This window comes from Lissotriton vulgaris, chromosome 3_1 (genome assembly GCF_964263255.1).
Source record: "Lissotriton vulgaris chromosome 3_1, aLisVul1.2, whole genome shotgun sequence".
In the NCBI taxonomy this organism is placed as follows: domain Eukaryota; kingdom Metazoa; phylum Chordata; class Amphibia; order Caudata; family Salamandridae; genus Lissotriton; species Lissotriton vulgaris.
In genome coordinates, this window is record NC_141689.1 from 1,940,541,489 (window position 1) to 1,940,558,824 (window position 17,336).

A 17,336-nucleotide genomic window follows, 5' to 3' on the forward strand; every position below is an offset into this window, starting at 1 on the left:
AGCTACTACTGTTGAAGGAAAGACATACAAGATATGCTAGCTAAACTGCAACACTGGCTGTGTTTCGCTATAGCTATCACCTTAGAATGGTGTAATATCAAATGTGTGTCTCAGCTGATAAGTTTGATCTGCAGTAGGTGAAACCAGAGGTCATTGACAAAAAAAACCACCAGCCTTAGGCTAGCCCTCTTATTCCTTTATCTGAATTCTCACCTATTTATACCCAGAAATAAAACAAAAATTCAGATTAACAAAGATCAGCACAGGGGTCGTTCACCTCACACAATTGTAATTGTAGTATATAGCTACTCCAGACGATGTTTCCAAGCTTTTCATTGGCAAGGTTACATGTTTCTGTCTGGCTTTACTTGCTAAGTACTTTTATTGGTAAGCATTTTTTTCATAAATGTGCTCATGTCGAGGCTCTGGCTAAAATAGCCATTAGTTATGTAAACAGTAAAAGCAGATAAACATTTATTGCAAAGAAGAAAAGATTTCACTCTAAAATATGTGCTTTCAAAGCAGATATTTTCCTTATAGTTTTAAATGGTTCGTGATCTAATGAGGTCTTAAGACAAATACAAGTGAAATAAGCAGAGGATGTTTTAAAATTATATAACAAACTAGCATTCACGTCGCGCGTTGCTGTGATCTCAGAAGAAAGTAAATTTAAGGAAAATTGTTATGATAACATTCAATTTACATTGTATCATTTTTATTGAAACGTATTCATTTTAATATGGAAAACATTTTAAAGTGTTGTTGTAATTCTGTTTATTTATTTGAGTGCTTGTGGATACACAGTATTTTTTGTTTTACCATCTGGTGCCTACACGAATAAATCAGAAGGTTTTCCGACGCGTGAGCTGGCCTCATACAGTTGTCCATGTGAGAAGCACAGATTCTCCAAACCGAGTCCACACACTTAAAGTGATTGTCCTTGTGCTTTGTTGATGGTCATTGCAAAAGCGAGTCGCACCGTAAACTGTAAACTTTCAGTTCAGTATTGGAAAGATTATGAGGGCCCTGGGGGCCCTGGGGGCGATATTTAACAAACAAGTGTACTCAACAACTTTTAATTTTTTTTATTTATGTATTTATTTTATATTAATTTTTTTGCCAGAAACCTTCGCTGGAGTGTACTCAACAACTACCCAAAGTTTCATGGCGATCGGATGAAGGGTGTAGTAATGCATAAAGGACAAACAGACATACTTTCGTTTTTATATATATATATATAGATGTAACACATGCTAAAATGATTTCCACAAATATAAGTGAGAGCCATCAGTTACTCGTTTCTGGCACGCTGCTTTGTTTTCCTTTTAGATGGGCTTTTCGCCGCTTAGCAGATAAGGCGCAAATAGTGTTGGTGCTCAGGGATTTATGCACCAGTTTACCTCCGACCACTAAATGAAATGTTGACAGTCTACCACATAAAAACTAAAAGCAGGTTTCTTTGAGGAATACTTGAATTGCCCTCGATTACTCCCATCAGGACCACAGACAAATATCCACATCCTACCGGTCATGCTTTTTTCTTGTAATAAATGCTTGCAATAAAGCTGTGTACTCGCCCATCTTCCCGGCCGACAAACACTGACAGCTGTTCTACTGTAGCCACTGGGTATTTGCCTTTTATTCCATCTACAGAATGTCTGAGCACTTGTCTGATTAACGTACTTAAAAGTCAATAATGCTAATTGGTGTTTTCAATCTGTCACAATGTTTATTGGTGAGCACTCTAAACAATGTATGTCCATAAAATGAATAACAGTAATTATAAGGAGTAGAAAATGATGTGAAATTTGCAGAAATTGATTTTTTTCTATCATCTTTTTATTAGCATTTTTGTTAAATGCAATTTCGTCAAAAACCAACAATGGGGTGGCAAAGTGAGCTAAAGAACGATGATGGATTCAACCCTGATCTGTGACTGGGGGTGAGTGTCTGAAAAGTTTCAGCGCTCAGTCCATCTCCTTGTGTTTGCTTTGTTTGCCCTAAATTGGCAGAGTTTGCCCAGACGTGGGTCTTTTGCTCACTTTGCCACTGGATTCAAGCTGGCCTGGCTGATGAGGGGTGTTACCCCAAAACCGATCCCAGAATGCTTGTTTCCAGGCCATGGAAGACCTGGCTTTGTAATTTGGGCTGGACTGTTCCTATGAGGCACAGGGTCAAGTCTGATTTGCATATAGCTGGGTTTGAACTGGGGTGGCAAAGTGAGCTAAAGAACGATGATGGATTCAGCCCATCATTGGTGCAGCATAGTTCGACCTCAATCTGCCATGCTGCGTGCGCCAGTCCAGTTATGGCTCAACTTGCGGCTGTCCACTAATGCTGAATTTCTGTAAGGGGTAGAGGAATCCTTAGTCATGCCACAGATAGGGCTGCTACCGCGTAAGTAGTGGGGTACAGGCAGTAGAACTCTGCTACACCCCCTCAGTTCCCCCTCACCTCGGTACAAGGTCCGATCAAGCTTACTTCCCATTGGAGAGTTTTTAGGAGAGCAGAGAGATGCAGGCTCTCCCCCACTGATAGTTATCATAGCGTTCTCTTGCAGAGCTGCACCCAGGGAAAGAGCTGCAGGCCCCAAGGGTTGTGTCAGGGATGCAGTGGCAGCTACAGCTCGCTACCCTCGAGATGTCGGTCCACTTACTGGCCCACAGTCTGCCAAGGGCACCCAGACAATCTGCTAATGGTCGCTGCCAAAGCAGGGGGGCAAGCCTGTGTCGCCCGGTCCATCCACCAGTGTCAAGTGGGCCTCCGTTGCTGGCTTACATTGCATCCCGCACAGTGGTGTGCAATTTTGCCCCAGGGGAATAGTGGTCCCTCTGTAGCTGGCATGCCAACTAGGCCACGATTTTCCAGTTGGCCTTCAAATTCATGGGAGGGCCACCATTCAAGCGATAGCAGAACATAGGGCTGCCTCCTGATGCAGAGTCTCAGTGAGGGGCGGGGGAGGTCCTCTGTGCTGCTGCAGAGAGTGCCACCACTGGAAGCATTGCCAGACAGAGGGGAATTGAGAAGTCCACCTCCTCCCAGCATTGTGGGTGGGGCTAATTGTAGTCTGGGTGATGGTACTGGTTAGAGTGGTGAAGCTGGTGGTGAGGATGTTTCAGTAGAATAATGGTATTGGTAAGGGTGGTGAAGGTGTTGATGGTTAGGGCAGTCTGGTTTAGGGTAGAGTTGGTGGTTAGTGTAGGACGGTGGTGCTTAGAGTAGTGAGGTTTTAGTGGAAAGGGTTGTGTGGTGGTGAGTATCATGGTGATGGTGTTCTTGTTGTATGGTGATGGTATGCTGGTTAAGGTGGTTGCTTGTGTTGTGGTTAGGGTGGTGGTTGTAGTGAAGGTGGTAGTGGTAGGTAGGGTGGTGGTCTGGGTCAGGTCATGAAGGTTATGGTTTGGATAGCGTGCTGGTGATTATGGTGGTGGTTAAGAGTGGTGATGGTGGGAGTTACGGTAGGAGGGATCAATGTAGTGGTATTTAAGGAGTTGGTGCTTTGGATGGTTGTAGAGTGGTGGAGGTAGATTAGTGATGGAAGGGTGGTGTTGGCAAGGTGGTGTGGTGTTAGTAGGGTGGTGGCAGGGTTGTGGTATTAGGATAGTGGTAGGGAGTGATATGCTGATTGTGGTAGGCACCTCGTTGTGCTTTGTCTGCTTTGTGGTAAGTGGCCTATTCAAATACTTTAAATTCAATTCAAAGTACTTGTTTTCGGGGTCACCACCTGTTAGGTCTTCCCCCAATCTGTTTGCCTACCTCTTCAACTTTTTCAGACCCCGTTTTTGCTAGCTTTAGGACTCTGTGCACTTTACAACTGCTAACTAGTGCAAAGGTGCTTGTGCTCTCTCCCCTAAACATGGTGATATGAGGCTGATCCCCAAGTGGCATATTTAGTTTAATTATATAAGTCCCTAGTGAAGTGCACTACATGTGGCCAAGGTGTGTAATTGAAATGCTACTAGTGGGCATGTAGCACTCATTGTACCTCCCACTTAAGTAGCTCTTTAACCATGGCTCAGTCCTGCCAATCCAGAGCCTGTATGTGCAGTTTACACTGCCATTGCGACCAGGCAACATAAACCTCTTGCCAGGCCTAAACCATCCCATTTCATGCATACAAGTCAGCTTAAGGTCGGCCCTGGACAACCCAGAGGCCAGGGCGCAATGTATTTAAAGGGTAGCAAATGCACGTTTCAGTTTTGCATGTCCTGATAGTGAAAAACTCTTACATATTTTTTGCACTACTGCAAGGACTATCTTTCCCACAGGATAACACTGGGATTGCATATTTGCATTTTATAAGTGTAATTTCCAATTGCGAAGAGATAGACATTTCAAGTTTGGTGCCTCTGGCTGAAAGTTGCACCAGTCCAAATAACCCTTATTGATGATAGGTTTAAGACTACCTTTATTGAAAGCTATGGAGAGCAGCCTTCAGGCTAAGTCTTGAAGGAGTGTAAAGCAGCTTGGTTTACCAGATCATAACCTCTTGAATGTCTAAATGAAAGGAGAACCACACCGTATATTTATAAAATATATGTATTTATTACTAAACACTCTCTAGTAATCTCTTTATGAGATTACAGAGCAAGGTACACAATTTAAATGCAATAGAACTTCAGTAGTAGCACAATAAACATTGGGCCCCAGGGGGGGACCAAACCATATATTAAGAAAGTGGTATAAGAACCACGACTTGACTAGACACAAGGCCTAGAGCCGGTAGAATCGTTGGGACCCCAAGGAACCACCCAAGGTAGTGACACAGGGGATCCACGGTGTCCGCATGCAGTGTGCGAACACAGGCTGCGAGCGACGTTGGCTTCTATGGGGAAAGTCACGGTTGGAATTTTAAAGATAAAGGACACTTAGGAGAGGACTTTGAGCAAACCCCTTTAGACTTAAGGGGCTCTAGGGCCGAAACCCACGGGAGCACCGGAGTACTCGAGTTACCTCACCCAGGGAAGCCGGGTGCAAAGGTGTCAAATGGTGTCGGGAATCGTCGTTGATTTCAATTGCGATCTGCTGCAAAGTGCTGCTGCCGTGGAGACGAAAAGTGTCCAGTGTGATCCAAGCCTGGATCGAAGATGTGAAGAACATGAAAGCAGAGGGGACAGAGTCTGGGCCACTTGCCAGTGACCAGGGGCACGATAGACGAATGCCCACCAATGTCGAGTGATTCAGGTGCGAAAAGGTGAAGCTTGACTCTGCTGCCACGAGGACCAGGAGGCGTCGACAATGACCAGGAGCTGGATTCGAGCTGTCCCACGAAGGATGTAGAGTGCTGCAGCGTCGGTGCTCGGATTGAACACAACAAGCCTGGACAACAGCAACCCACGCAGAAAGAGAAAAGATGCTAAGGTGTGGACCAGCAAGGTCCAGGGGACTCCCCAAGCGATGGAGAGTCATGCAATGTCTGGAGCAACTAGGGAAGCCCAAGGAAAGTTAAAGTTGCATTCTCAGAGACCCACCATTCGACAGACCAGGGATCGCAAAAGTACCTCGAGAGAAAGCGCAAAGGGCCGGCTCACGAAACACTCATGGATAGTAGGCCAGCAATCTTCGGTAGAAATGCTGCTCAGGGTCTCGGCTACAAGTAACCCAATGCACAGCCTCAAGGATTGTTGAGAAGCCAATGCACTTGCAAATGTGCACGGTGTCCAGGGGATCCGGTTCCACAGTACCCACGAGGGCTACGGGTCTCAGCTTTGCTGGGGACTCGGGTCGGCCTCTGGGAAGTCTGGAAACCCACCTCCTGTGTTGCAAATACTTCGGAGTCTGGCAGGGTTTTGTGATGCCAGGGTTCTTTTAAGCTGCTACTGGGTGTACCAATGTGGTCATGTTTCTCCCTCTAGGAGGGTGGAATCATACCCCCGCCGCCAGGACCGGGGGCGGGGTTATGATTCCAAAGTGTTTGACACCAAATAAGACATGTTTCCTTGCAGCCATTCCAAGATTAGCATTTACCGCAAGGTTATAATGCACTTAAGAGTATATGGTCAGGCTGCATCACAGAACAGCCTCAGAGAATAGGCTCCGAAGGCTGCAGAGGGACCCTCTCACACAAAGCCCAGCACCCTCCCTTTAGGATTGATACGGCCTGCCATAGAGGTGACTGATAAGTTTATATCTGTAGTGATATAAGGTAGATATAGGAAACCTATATCTAAGTAAGGGGTGCATACACCACCTTACACAGGCTGCTGTAGCAAACCTGTGGTGTTATTTTGGAAGGCTGCCCAGGGATGGCATAATACATGCTTCAGCCCCTGGTAGACCTCTGGGGTACCTATGCCCTGGGTATATAGGATACCATTTACTAGGGACTTACAGTAACAAAACTGGAGTGTACCTAAAGTACATGGAATCACTTTAGAGAGGAAGCAGCTAGGCTGGGGTCCTGGATAGCAGGGCCCAGCCAGACTAAAGTCGAAAAACAGTGAAACATCAGCAAAAATTGGGGTTAACTACAAGAAGCAGATCCTACTCTCCTACAGATTGGACCTGCATTATTTGAACCTAGAGTGACTCTAATGACTTGCTGAACTGCCTCCTCATCAAAAGTCTCAGGGACATAAAATACAACCAACTTTTCTTCTGCTGCAGCTGCTGCTGCACCTGGACTCTGCCATGTGTCATTCTGCCCTGACAAATTGTGCCACCCCAGTCCTGGACCCTTGGAAGTGAGGCGTAAAGTGCTTACTCCAGAGAAGCCCACGCATCCTCTTTCAAACAAGCGCATCAGTACCATTGTGTGGATCGGAACCAGCATTATACAACGCTGTACCGGAGGTCTTCGCATCTCCCTCGACGACTGCCTCGATGATGACGCTGAGGACTTCACATCGCAGCCCCTGTGCTCATCAGAGCCGATGCATCGCTGCTGTTGCCCTGATCAGGACCAGACCAGCGCAACGCTGCCATTGTTGTGACGCATCGCTTCGGCTGCATCCCACATCATCTTTAACGCAGACAGGATCAATGTACTTTTGTTAGGTGGGCCTAACTGAGTCCCTGCATATGCTCGCACTCTATCGGTTTGAACCTTTGAGTTAGTCTTGGTCTGGCGTGACCAGACATCCTAAATAAGCGGTTATTGCTTCTAAGCGCTATTTTACAGTTTATTCTTTATGATTTCATATTTTAAGTTCTACTTTTGTGATTTTTTTTTTGTTGCTTAGGTGTTTTTTGTATTAAAGTAAGTTCTATTTTTCTAACCTGGTGTGGAATCTTTTTGTGTGGTGTTTTAATAGTTTTACTGTTTGAAGTGGTCCATAAATACTTTACGCATTGCCTCTAAGTTAACTTTGACTGCTCTGTGCCAAGCTACCAGAGTGTGAGCACAGGTTAATTTAGGGTTTGCTTTCCTCTTACCCCAACTAGGATTGTGGTTGCTGCTTCACTAAGGATCATACCTATGTCATCCTACAACCCAATTTCTAACACCACTGCTCTAAGTTTCTTAATAAAGTGCCTAGCAGTCATAGTCTCCCATTTAGGATGGAGGGACATTCACATATTGTCCTGCCTTGACGATTAGCTGAACAAGTGCACAAGTAATCATCAATGCCTAGCCCAAACCAAATCCACCATCTCCCTGTTGTACAGCCAGGTATTTGCAATAAATGCCACTTAGTTCCACTTGCAGCCCTTCCAGATCCAACCCTTCTTAGGGGTGGCATTGAACACGGTCAAAGGTTAAGCCTATCAAAGTCTTCAGAGGGTGTCTGCATTAATTCAGCTCTTACTTCTTTTTCGCCTCAGTTGTCCAACTTTTACAGTGGAGTCAAAATATGTAAAGTGCCCTTAGGCATGACGGCCTCTTGTATCTCCATTGTACCCCATGTCATATGAGGCTGCTATTGGAATGTATTTTAGCTCAGTCTTCACAAGTGTAGTGTCACTGGGAAGATCAAGTGCTGGTGAAGGCCAACACCCATTGATCTCTGCAGTGCTGGAACAGCAACAATCTGTTGCAGGGCAGGCCTTTCCTGGACCTCATTATGCATATCACCATCACCATGGATGCCTTTCTAGCTGGTTGGGAGGCCTATCTCAGCCACGTCATCGTACAACTAATGTCGGCCCCACAGTACCTAGGGAGCCACAAAAACTACCATGAGCACTGACAATGCATTATCTGCAAAAACAGGGCAGCAATCGCAGTCTCCCCCTGTCACAACAGGCGCAGCAAACCTGGAACTTAGGCACTCTGTCACAGCATACCCCTCATATCTTTCAGGTGTGGACAATGATTTCACCCTGATGCATCAACAAGTCCACAAATGGAAACTCCACCCTCAAGTCCTACTTCCAATGTTGGGGCACTCAACGGATCGATCTGTTTGCCACCCCTAAAAATGCAAAATGTCCAAACTGTGCCTCCAGCTACCCACACCCACAATCCATGCCAAATGCACTGACAATAAATTGGTCATAGCTCTTTGCTTACACTTTTCTGCCACTCCTGCTCCTTCCACATGTGGTGCAGAAGATGCAGCTAACATCTCAAACCCGTATTCTGGTTACCCCAACTTGGGTCAGGCAACCATGTTACTCAACATGTCCCAATGTTAATCCGCTCCCATGAGAAGCTCCTCATCATGCCACACCTTCTCTCTTGGAACCAAGTTCAGATCCCAGCCAACTCAATCTAGCGATCTGGCACCTGAGGTCCTGGAAATTGGCTACATGCATCTTCCTCTGGAACGTATGGACTTATTGTGAGAGTCATGCAGTCTCACCTAACGAACATCCTAATTGACAAAATGGAAAAGATTTTCCCGTTATTTTATCCCAAACACCTTGACCATCTTAAACCCACAAACCAAAATGTTATCTGTTACTCGCTTCATCTACACAAATCAAGCCTTCATATACTTTAAAATGGATGTATTTAGCAGCACCATCCTTTTATATGCAAAACATGGAGTACTCCGCACTTTTTCCCAACAATGAAGTTAAAGTGTTCATGTAGGGCTTCAAAAGAATGGTCTGTTCCAGAGGTTCCCCTGCTGCAGTGTAGAATCTCGATATGGTACATACCAGGTACATGTGCCAACCTCCCCTTCATCCTCCCACTATTAGCCTTTATTATCTTGAATGTAGCTTTCCTCTTGGCTATAACATCCCTCAAAGGCATCATTGTGTTACATACCCTTTCACTGCAGGAACCCTTCTTTCAAGTACACAAAGATAGTGTCCGCGGACCCAACCCCAAGTTCCTCCCCGAAATGTTTTTCCCCTTTTCTCTCACCATAAAGCTCCCAGTCTTCTTCCTTCAAATAAACTAAGTAGCAGAAAGAGTCCTCCACACACTATATTTTAAATGGGTTCTACATTGACAGGGCCAAGCCCTTTAGAAAATCAGACCAACTGTTTTGCAGCCTTTGCTAAACCACATGATGACCAACTCATTTCTAAGGCTGGTATTGCAAGATGCATAGTTAAATGCATCCAAAATTACTATCACAAATCCCAGTGCATGCAAAAAAGCAGCAAACAGGTATTTGCTTGGCAATATCACCGTAGCTGATATATGAAAAGTAGCTACCAGGTCAAATCGTCCACTAGCAGGCATTATTGTGTAACCATATTAGCCATATAGCAAGCAGTGGTTGGCCAGACAGTTTTAAAGACCTTACTTCAGACATCTGTCTTACCACATACTAGCCACCACATGTTGGGGAATGCTGCTTTATACAGAGCATTTGTAGCTACAGCAATACATGGATGAAAAAACATACCCTGTAAGCACCTGGCCATAGCGTGTAGTGCCATAGAATATCGTCTTTACTAGAAATTCCTTTTTCACAATGCATATGCGCACCAAACCGCGGTCACTTGACACTCCATAGCACTCTCGCCAGCTCTGCCAAAAGCGAAACCACTAAGGGTGAAATCACAGTGCAGGCTGTGACTAGAAATACCTTCTGCGAAGAAAAACATCTTCCAAATATCCGAGCCACCACTAGATGAGAAGACGTATGCATAACATGTGAATCTACAGCACTACACACTGCAAGCAGATGCTCATAGTGTAAGTAACCTTTTCCTTCGTTTTCTTGAACCTTTTTTATCTAGAGTTCCACATTTTGTACTTATTGACTACTCACAAGATTCCCATTCTTCAATTGTGGAAACTATTTGAGTATGTTGGATTGTAAGATTTGCTAATTATCATCATCTCAAAGCATTGCCACTCTTGGTCCAAAGGACCACACTAGATAATGAACTTCTGTTGGTTCAGTTAAGAAGCATAACTCCTAGAGTAAGTATCCTGCACTAATAACTGAGGGTCACTCAATATAATGCATCTCCATATGGGTTTATTTTTAACTAGACAGCATTGCAGATTAAATACCGTTATTAATCATTCAGCAGACTTTTTTATTTGTGTATCAATTTTCTTTTTAGATTGCAAGAGAATACGATTTCCTCATTATAGAAGATGATCCGTATTATTTTCTTCAATTTACCAAAGTAAGTGGATAGTTTGTAACTGATGTTTTTAGCTTGAAAGTTCCACATTATGTATAACTAACGTATGTGAATGTTTAAATCTAGGTTTTAAATGTCATGTAGAAATCCATCCAAAAAACATTTGAAGAGTAACCAGACAAGGTTCGATCGGTCCTCAAAAGATTTCCAGGTCCAGAAGCACTATTGCTCTCGAAGTCAGTTGCCCTAGGCCTTTGGAGCGATTGGAGGATCTTTGATGTTCCTTCCGGGGCTGGCTTTAGGGCAGAGTGACGGGTGCCATCATACCTGATGCTGACCTCAGAGCGGGGGGGTTGTGTTTTAAAAACACTTACAGGTTTGAAAGCCCATGCTGCAGAGTTCCTCGTGTGTCCAGCTGTTTTCAGGCACCAATAAAAATTTCAAGATAACTCTGGTGATTACTGTTCCTGCTGGAGAGAGATGGAGTTTTGTCTAGTGGAAGTTTAGACTCATCCTAAAGTGGCACAAAGGGATAAATGTGCCTGCTACAAAGAACGTGTACCATGCTGATCCCAAAACAGAGTGTAAGTGAACAAGGAGTAGAACTTAAAAAAGTGAAATGTACATCAGAGAGGGGCCATGGAGAGATAAAAGGCACTGTTGGAGGGAATTCATAAAGAGCATTATTATTTGAGGGGGCCAGAATGATTGTGGCACTGGGCTCCACCAGTGCTAAAGCCAGCTTTGGTTCCATCCTTGTCAGAGGGCGAACCCAGTGAGACATTCTGCCCGGAAAACATCCTTAACAACAAAGTATGAATAATGAATGACCTGAACCACGAGTCCCGAACAACGACCATACACTTTACCACGACTTCATTTACAACTACCTTCATTAATAACGAAATCCTTTACAACGACTTACATAAACCACAACAGCGTTACAGGGAATGCGCACGTCAGGGCTGTCAAGGGCAGCCGCGTAGCTAAGGGGGGGCGGGGGGGGCGGTCCGCCCCAGGCGGCACTATTTTGGGGGTGGCCGGGCGGCGCCTCAGCAGCATCATAATGAAATGAACACAACAGTAATCATCATTGACAGCCAAAGTGCATTGCGCAGCATAAATAAGCCTTGATGGGCCAGTGTGTATAAATGCTACTTACTGCATTGCACGCACCACCTAAGCTTATTTTAAAAGTGCACCTAAGGCTTCAAGTTTGGGTCCCGGGCCGTCGTAGCGCGTAAAAGCGCTACCAATGACGGCCCTGCAAACATTTATCATGCAGCAGATCCCGCCTATAGCAGACTTGTACACTGTCCTGTAACGCAATGCGCGCACCAACGCACGTGGTGACGTCCAGTAACCTGAGACTCGGTCTGAATCATCCCCGGGCGGCTGGATTTGAATGCGGGACAAAATCGAATTGCTGCTCCACTTGTAAAAAATGTAAGTCAGTGTGCTTAACCCTTGGATAATTTGATAAAATGAGGGTAAGCGCGGCATTCAGATGGAGGCCAAGGAGCAGGGATCGCAGAGAGGGGCACTTGACCTCCGCTGTATGCACATGGAGGGACGGGCACTGGCATACAGATGGTGCATCAGTCGTTGTAGGGCGGCATCTCTACACACACTTCATAATTTCTCGGCAATGCAGAGAAGAAGGCACATAAGCACTTGCTTAGCATTTGCACGACGAGGGTCACAACAGGGAGCAGAGTGACAAGGAGCATTTACACAAAGGCTCAAAAACCCACTGCACCTTCCTTTGACAAACAGCAAAGACACGTGGACCCTACCCCTCAGGGGCGGCTGGTGACATTTGAAAGCAGTGAAAGTTAGGGATGATTTATAAGTAGCAGGAGAGCACTGCATTTCTTTTTACTTACATCGTTCAAATAGCTAATACTTTTAGGGTATGTAATTATGCAAGATGAATACTTGCATTCTAAATAGGAACTAAATCACTGAACATAACGGTTTAAATTCATAATTAAATGTTAAAATGTTGGCATTTACTTTCATTAAAGCAGCTGGCCTTGGTTTGCCATCTCTCTTCCTGTAGTGCCCTGCTCTCACTCCAGTGCCACTGCATTCTTTGACCGTGTGGCGCATCGCAATACTAATCATGTTATGAAATGATAAAAGCCACGAGAGCAAACATGTCATTATTCCCCGAAAGCAGTTCCGTGAAGCTTCCAGCACTCAATCATAACTGCAAGGAAATAATTTTTATTGTTTGCTAAATTAGAAATGTATCGAAACTCTTGCTCTGAAAGACAGACGGCCTTTGTCTCAGAAGAACCGGCCAGGGTTCGATCCTGCCTTTGTGCGTGTGAATCTCCGGCAATCAGTCCCTTTGTTCGCACTTGGCACTGCCCTTTGTTGTGGATAGAAACAGGGCGCCGATAACAGAATTGTTTCCCATAATACTTGTGGTTCTCAGGTTTGCAGAGACGCACTGCGTCTTCCGTTGGTTCATGTTGGGTTTCTCAGAGTTGGCACTTGTTCAGGTATAACCCTGGGAGATGCAAAGGAAAAAACTTACCTTGAAGCTGGTCTGCGCCACCTCTCTGCTCCCGTGGCTTGGCAAGTGATCAGGTGCGCTGAAATCACCTGTAGTATCCTGAAGGTGCTGCCGGGCAAAGCCGGCAGAGTGCGTGGTGAAACCCAGTGTGGTGGACCGGTCTGCAGACATTGCTGAGGTTACCTACAGGCCCAAGGCCTGCCAGGCAAGGCTACTCTTAGTCACTGTCCCTTGCTGTTACTCTAGGTGCTCCTAAGTACTAGTTAGCAGTGACCTTTTTAAACTGTGCCCACCACTGCCCACTGGACGGTCTACAGGGACCACTTCGTGTTCGAAGGCCAGGCGCTGGTGATGGCTAAGTTGCTTGCTATCTTTAGGCAAACTGTCCATAGGGCAGAATCGGGGCTGTTCACAACAGAAAAATTCCCCCACACTGTTCCAGTGCAAGCTGCCTGCCAGCAGCACAATCATAGAGAGTACGCTGTGAGAGTCTCACAATGCTGTTTGCGTGGTGAGCATGGTAACAGGAAAACAAACCAAAAATCAGCCACTGGCTTGGATTATCGTTGCAGGCTTTCTGTTGATGGTACAAGTGCCGGATCCTGGCTGTGTTTATGTTCTGCAGTGACACCAGACAACCAGGTGGAGGGCCGGGCCTGGTGCAAATGTATTTAAGCTGCAGAACAGAAGTATATGTGTGTTTTTAGAGAAGTTTTGACACTGTACACTGCTACTCTCTAACAGCCAAAGCGTAGTCAGTTATAAGCTCCTAATTGCGGCGTAGGACAACTAGTAGCGCAGCAGGTGCTGGCAGTGGCTGCTTTTATCATAATATGAAGTGACATGTTGTAATTCTTCCAGGAGCTATAGTATGCGTGACTAACACATTTTAGTGCGGTGATGTAGACATCAGTACTAAAACGCCTTAGTCCAACCCCTGATGCGTGGTACTTGGCAATACTGTAATACGCTTGCTGCAAAGGACCTGTGCCATGCATATCAAAGAATTCTATTTTATGGGCACAGCTCTGTGGGTTACTGCTTTTGTCACAGAGATTCTGTTGTTGCTGTGTAGTTCAGAAGTTACATTCGTAATCTAGAACAGTGAGCTATGAACTGCTATCTAAGAGCTGCATGGTACATTTAGAAAATAATGTGTTTTTTTCTCAGTCTTTCTATTTTGATGTTGCTAAGAAAGGTTTGTTTGGGTAAGAAATACATTTTTATTAACGTCGATCCTAAACACTGTGTTATGTTCTGAGTCTGTTCTTCTCCAGACCCAGCACTCTTAAAAAGTGCCTACCAGCATGGGTGGCATATGAATCTTACAACGTTTGGTGGTCTTTGCCTTATGTAAAATTTTCTATGCACTAACGTATGATTCATTGTGTCTGGATGTGTGATTTTGAAAATGTGGAAAGGTTTTGCTTTAGGAGCAGGGATTAATGGAGTCCTTTTTAAATGTGGACTGTAACATCTGCAGTTGTAAAGCAAGCATTCAAGCCTTTGGGCATTCTGACTGTTAGATAAGATGTTTGTTACTGATGAGGTATGTTTCACACAAGATTCTCTATTAGGCACACTATGTCATACCGCCTTCAATTCTGATCTGCTTTCGAGGAACCATGTTTGCTGAGACTAAGTGTGGTGGGGCAGCACATGCAAAGAAGGTGGGACTGTGTCTGACAAAGGGTAGGGTGTTGAAAATGCACTGGATAAAGTTAATTATCATGCATTTCCAATGAATGCATGACGATGCATAAAGCACAATAATGTATGAGATTCCATACATACTAGATGGTACCTCTGCTGTGAGAGAACTCATGTAGAGGCGTGCACCATATGCTGTACACACACACACGACTCCCCTATGGTGTCCAATTCTTTTTCCAACTTCTTTGTATCAAGGTAGTGATAGTTAGGGATGTCTCTCAGCCTTGCCATTATCATTAACCCATACCTACTACATGGTACGTCTACCATGACACTCTTATTTAGAGGCATACTTCCATTCTGTGTGAACCTTCTTCCTCCAAGGGCAGCTGCAGGCAGGAGTGACTCAGAGCTTAGCCAGTAGCATTTTTCCATACACACTAAATGGTACCTTTGTTTTGAGAGATCTCATGTAGAACATGCTCCATAAGTAGCATGCACACACAGTACTCCCTAGTGCTGACCCCAGTCTGTTTGCCCTATCTTTCACCCAGTACAGTAGCAGGCAGGGGTGTCTCTGAGCTTATCCAGTAGTATTCTTCCACATATACACAATGATAGAGATCTCATGTAAAACATGCACCATAAACAGTATACAACTTTATACTCCCCAGAGGTGCCCCTATTCTGTTTCTGTGTGAACAGGACATGGAGAACCTTATATGCCAACGAGAAGCAGGGTAATTGTATTATATTCCATCAATAGTCCTGTGGGACTTATTTATGTTCTACTTCAATCTTATTTTATAATAATTGTGTGTAGACTCAATTCTATTAGTCAGAAGAAAGGTACAGGATGCCTTATTTGAAAAGAAGTTCATTTGTTGTCTAGGAACGATATAGCTCATAAATTGAAAAATAGAAAATAGTCTCATGTAATGAAAGATGAAATGTAAACATCTGCGCCGTTGACACAGTGTTCTGTGCTGTAAACAGGAACTGCATTTCTGACATGGATTACCTTTAGTGTTTTTTATGGCCCTTCTTCAGAAAGGTGTATATATTTTCGTTCTCACTTTGAGCATTATTGAGATATTGATCCATGCTTTTGCCTTGAAATTTAAGGAGCTGATTATACTGCCCATTAGTGATCCATTGCAAAGTCAGTTTTAGGAGCTGCTCTGCCTAAAGCAATGAGTGGCTGATGGGTTTAAAGGAGTTGCATAGCCTGAGACTTCATTGATCAATGGTGTGATGAGAGCCCGACAGCGCGTATGACGAAGAACTATGAGCGGCGATATTACATGTCTCTCGGACCTCTTTCAAGTGCTCGCCATCCTTTTACCCCAGCACCCCTCCTCCTCCCCCCCCCCCCCCCAAGGGGGCGGCAATCTGAGGGATAGCCCCGGGCGCCACAAGCTCTAGCTACGCCCCTGGTCAAGGGGGGGTTTATCTGTATTTGTACGTGCCACCCTTCATTGTGGACTCCACGATCAACCGCCCGCCTCTCATCTTCGCCATCAATTTATGAAATTATATATACACATGTGAAACGCCAATGCGAAGAGGCCTGCCTCGTGCCGGGATTACCACCCACTCGAAGCGATGCTGCTCAGATACTGTAATTGCGATTTGTCGTCCTTTTTGTTCGCCTTTCAGGAAAATGAGCCAAGTATCTCAGCTGCTCTCCCGAGACAGCGGAAGCAACCATTGATTCTGTTCATTTATAAGGTAAAAGAACTGGCCTTGCGAAGTACAGTCACAAGATTTTTAAGGCGCGGATGCTGGAACAAGATGCTTGTGTGAAGATACAGTTGTCTTGTTCAGTGCCGAGAGAAAACGTGTTAAATTCATCAACAGCTCAGATTATTCCGGCTTGTGATTGTTCTGGGGATGAGGAGCGAATCTGCAGAAGGATGCTGGCTTTAATCTGCAGAGCTCTGCTAATCTTTCAGGCAGGGGCCGTCACCTACGTAGCAGGTAAGACAGCACCTTTAGGCGAAAATTGATTAAACATTGTATGTGTTTATTTCATATTTTTCGTACATCTCTTAAACATCACAAGTACTCAAGCGCTATAAGGGAATAACGTGACTGGGACCCGCAGGTTGTGGGAAATGATGTACGAAAAGCGCCAGCAGCATTTCCTTTGATGCATTTTCTTTGAGACTCTTGCCCAGAGTGTTTGGTCCAGGATCACATCATTGTCAAAGGAGGGAGTTGCAGTTAGATGAATTTACGTAGTGGGTTGTATTGCAATCACACAACTTTGGAGCGCTTTGACGTGTGGTTCAATAGGGTCATCAGCTCACTATGAAGCCTGCCGACGAGAACGGGAAACATTCTGAACAAAGTGTGTGTGGGTAATCGTGTTTATTTATAGGGTGGGTGTAATTCTTTTTAAGGGGTGGGGGAATCGAGAAACTGGATATAAAGCATTTTTTTTTAAAAAAGAATTCCTTTACCATGAAAAAACGTGGTAAAGGAATATGTGGTAAAAAAAAGTCGTGGTTTAGACGAGGTCGTGGTTGCGACCGCTTTGTTAGGGAAGTCGTGATTGCGGAACTCGTTGCTCCAACATACAACCAGTCTGCCCTGTTGGCTACTCAGCCATGTCAGCCTCTTTTTAAATGTCGGTAGCATGCCATAACCCCTTTTTCCAAAAATTACATTTCCAAATCATATTTTACAAAAAACGAAATTTAGCTCAAACTTACCG

General features: G+C 44.8%; 1 protein-coding gene across 1 annotated transcript in view; it reads left to right on the top strand.

Moving 5' to 3' along the window:
• Window positions 1-17,336, top strand: part of AADAT (aminoadipate aminotransferase) — a 348,907-nt gene that overhangs the window by 195,604 nt on the left and 135,967 nt on the right. The window contains exon 7 of the mRNA XM_086962429.1: window positions 10,417-10,482. Within this exon, the coding sequence (XP_086818555.1) occupies window positions 10,417-10,482 (66 nt within the window). The remainder of the gene's footprint in view (window positions 1-10,416; window positions 10,483-17,336) is intronic.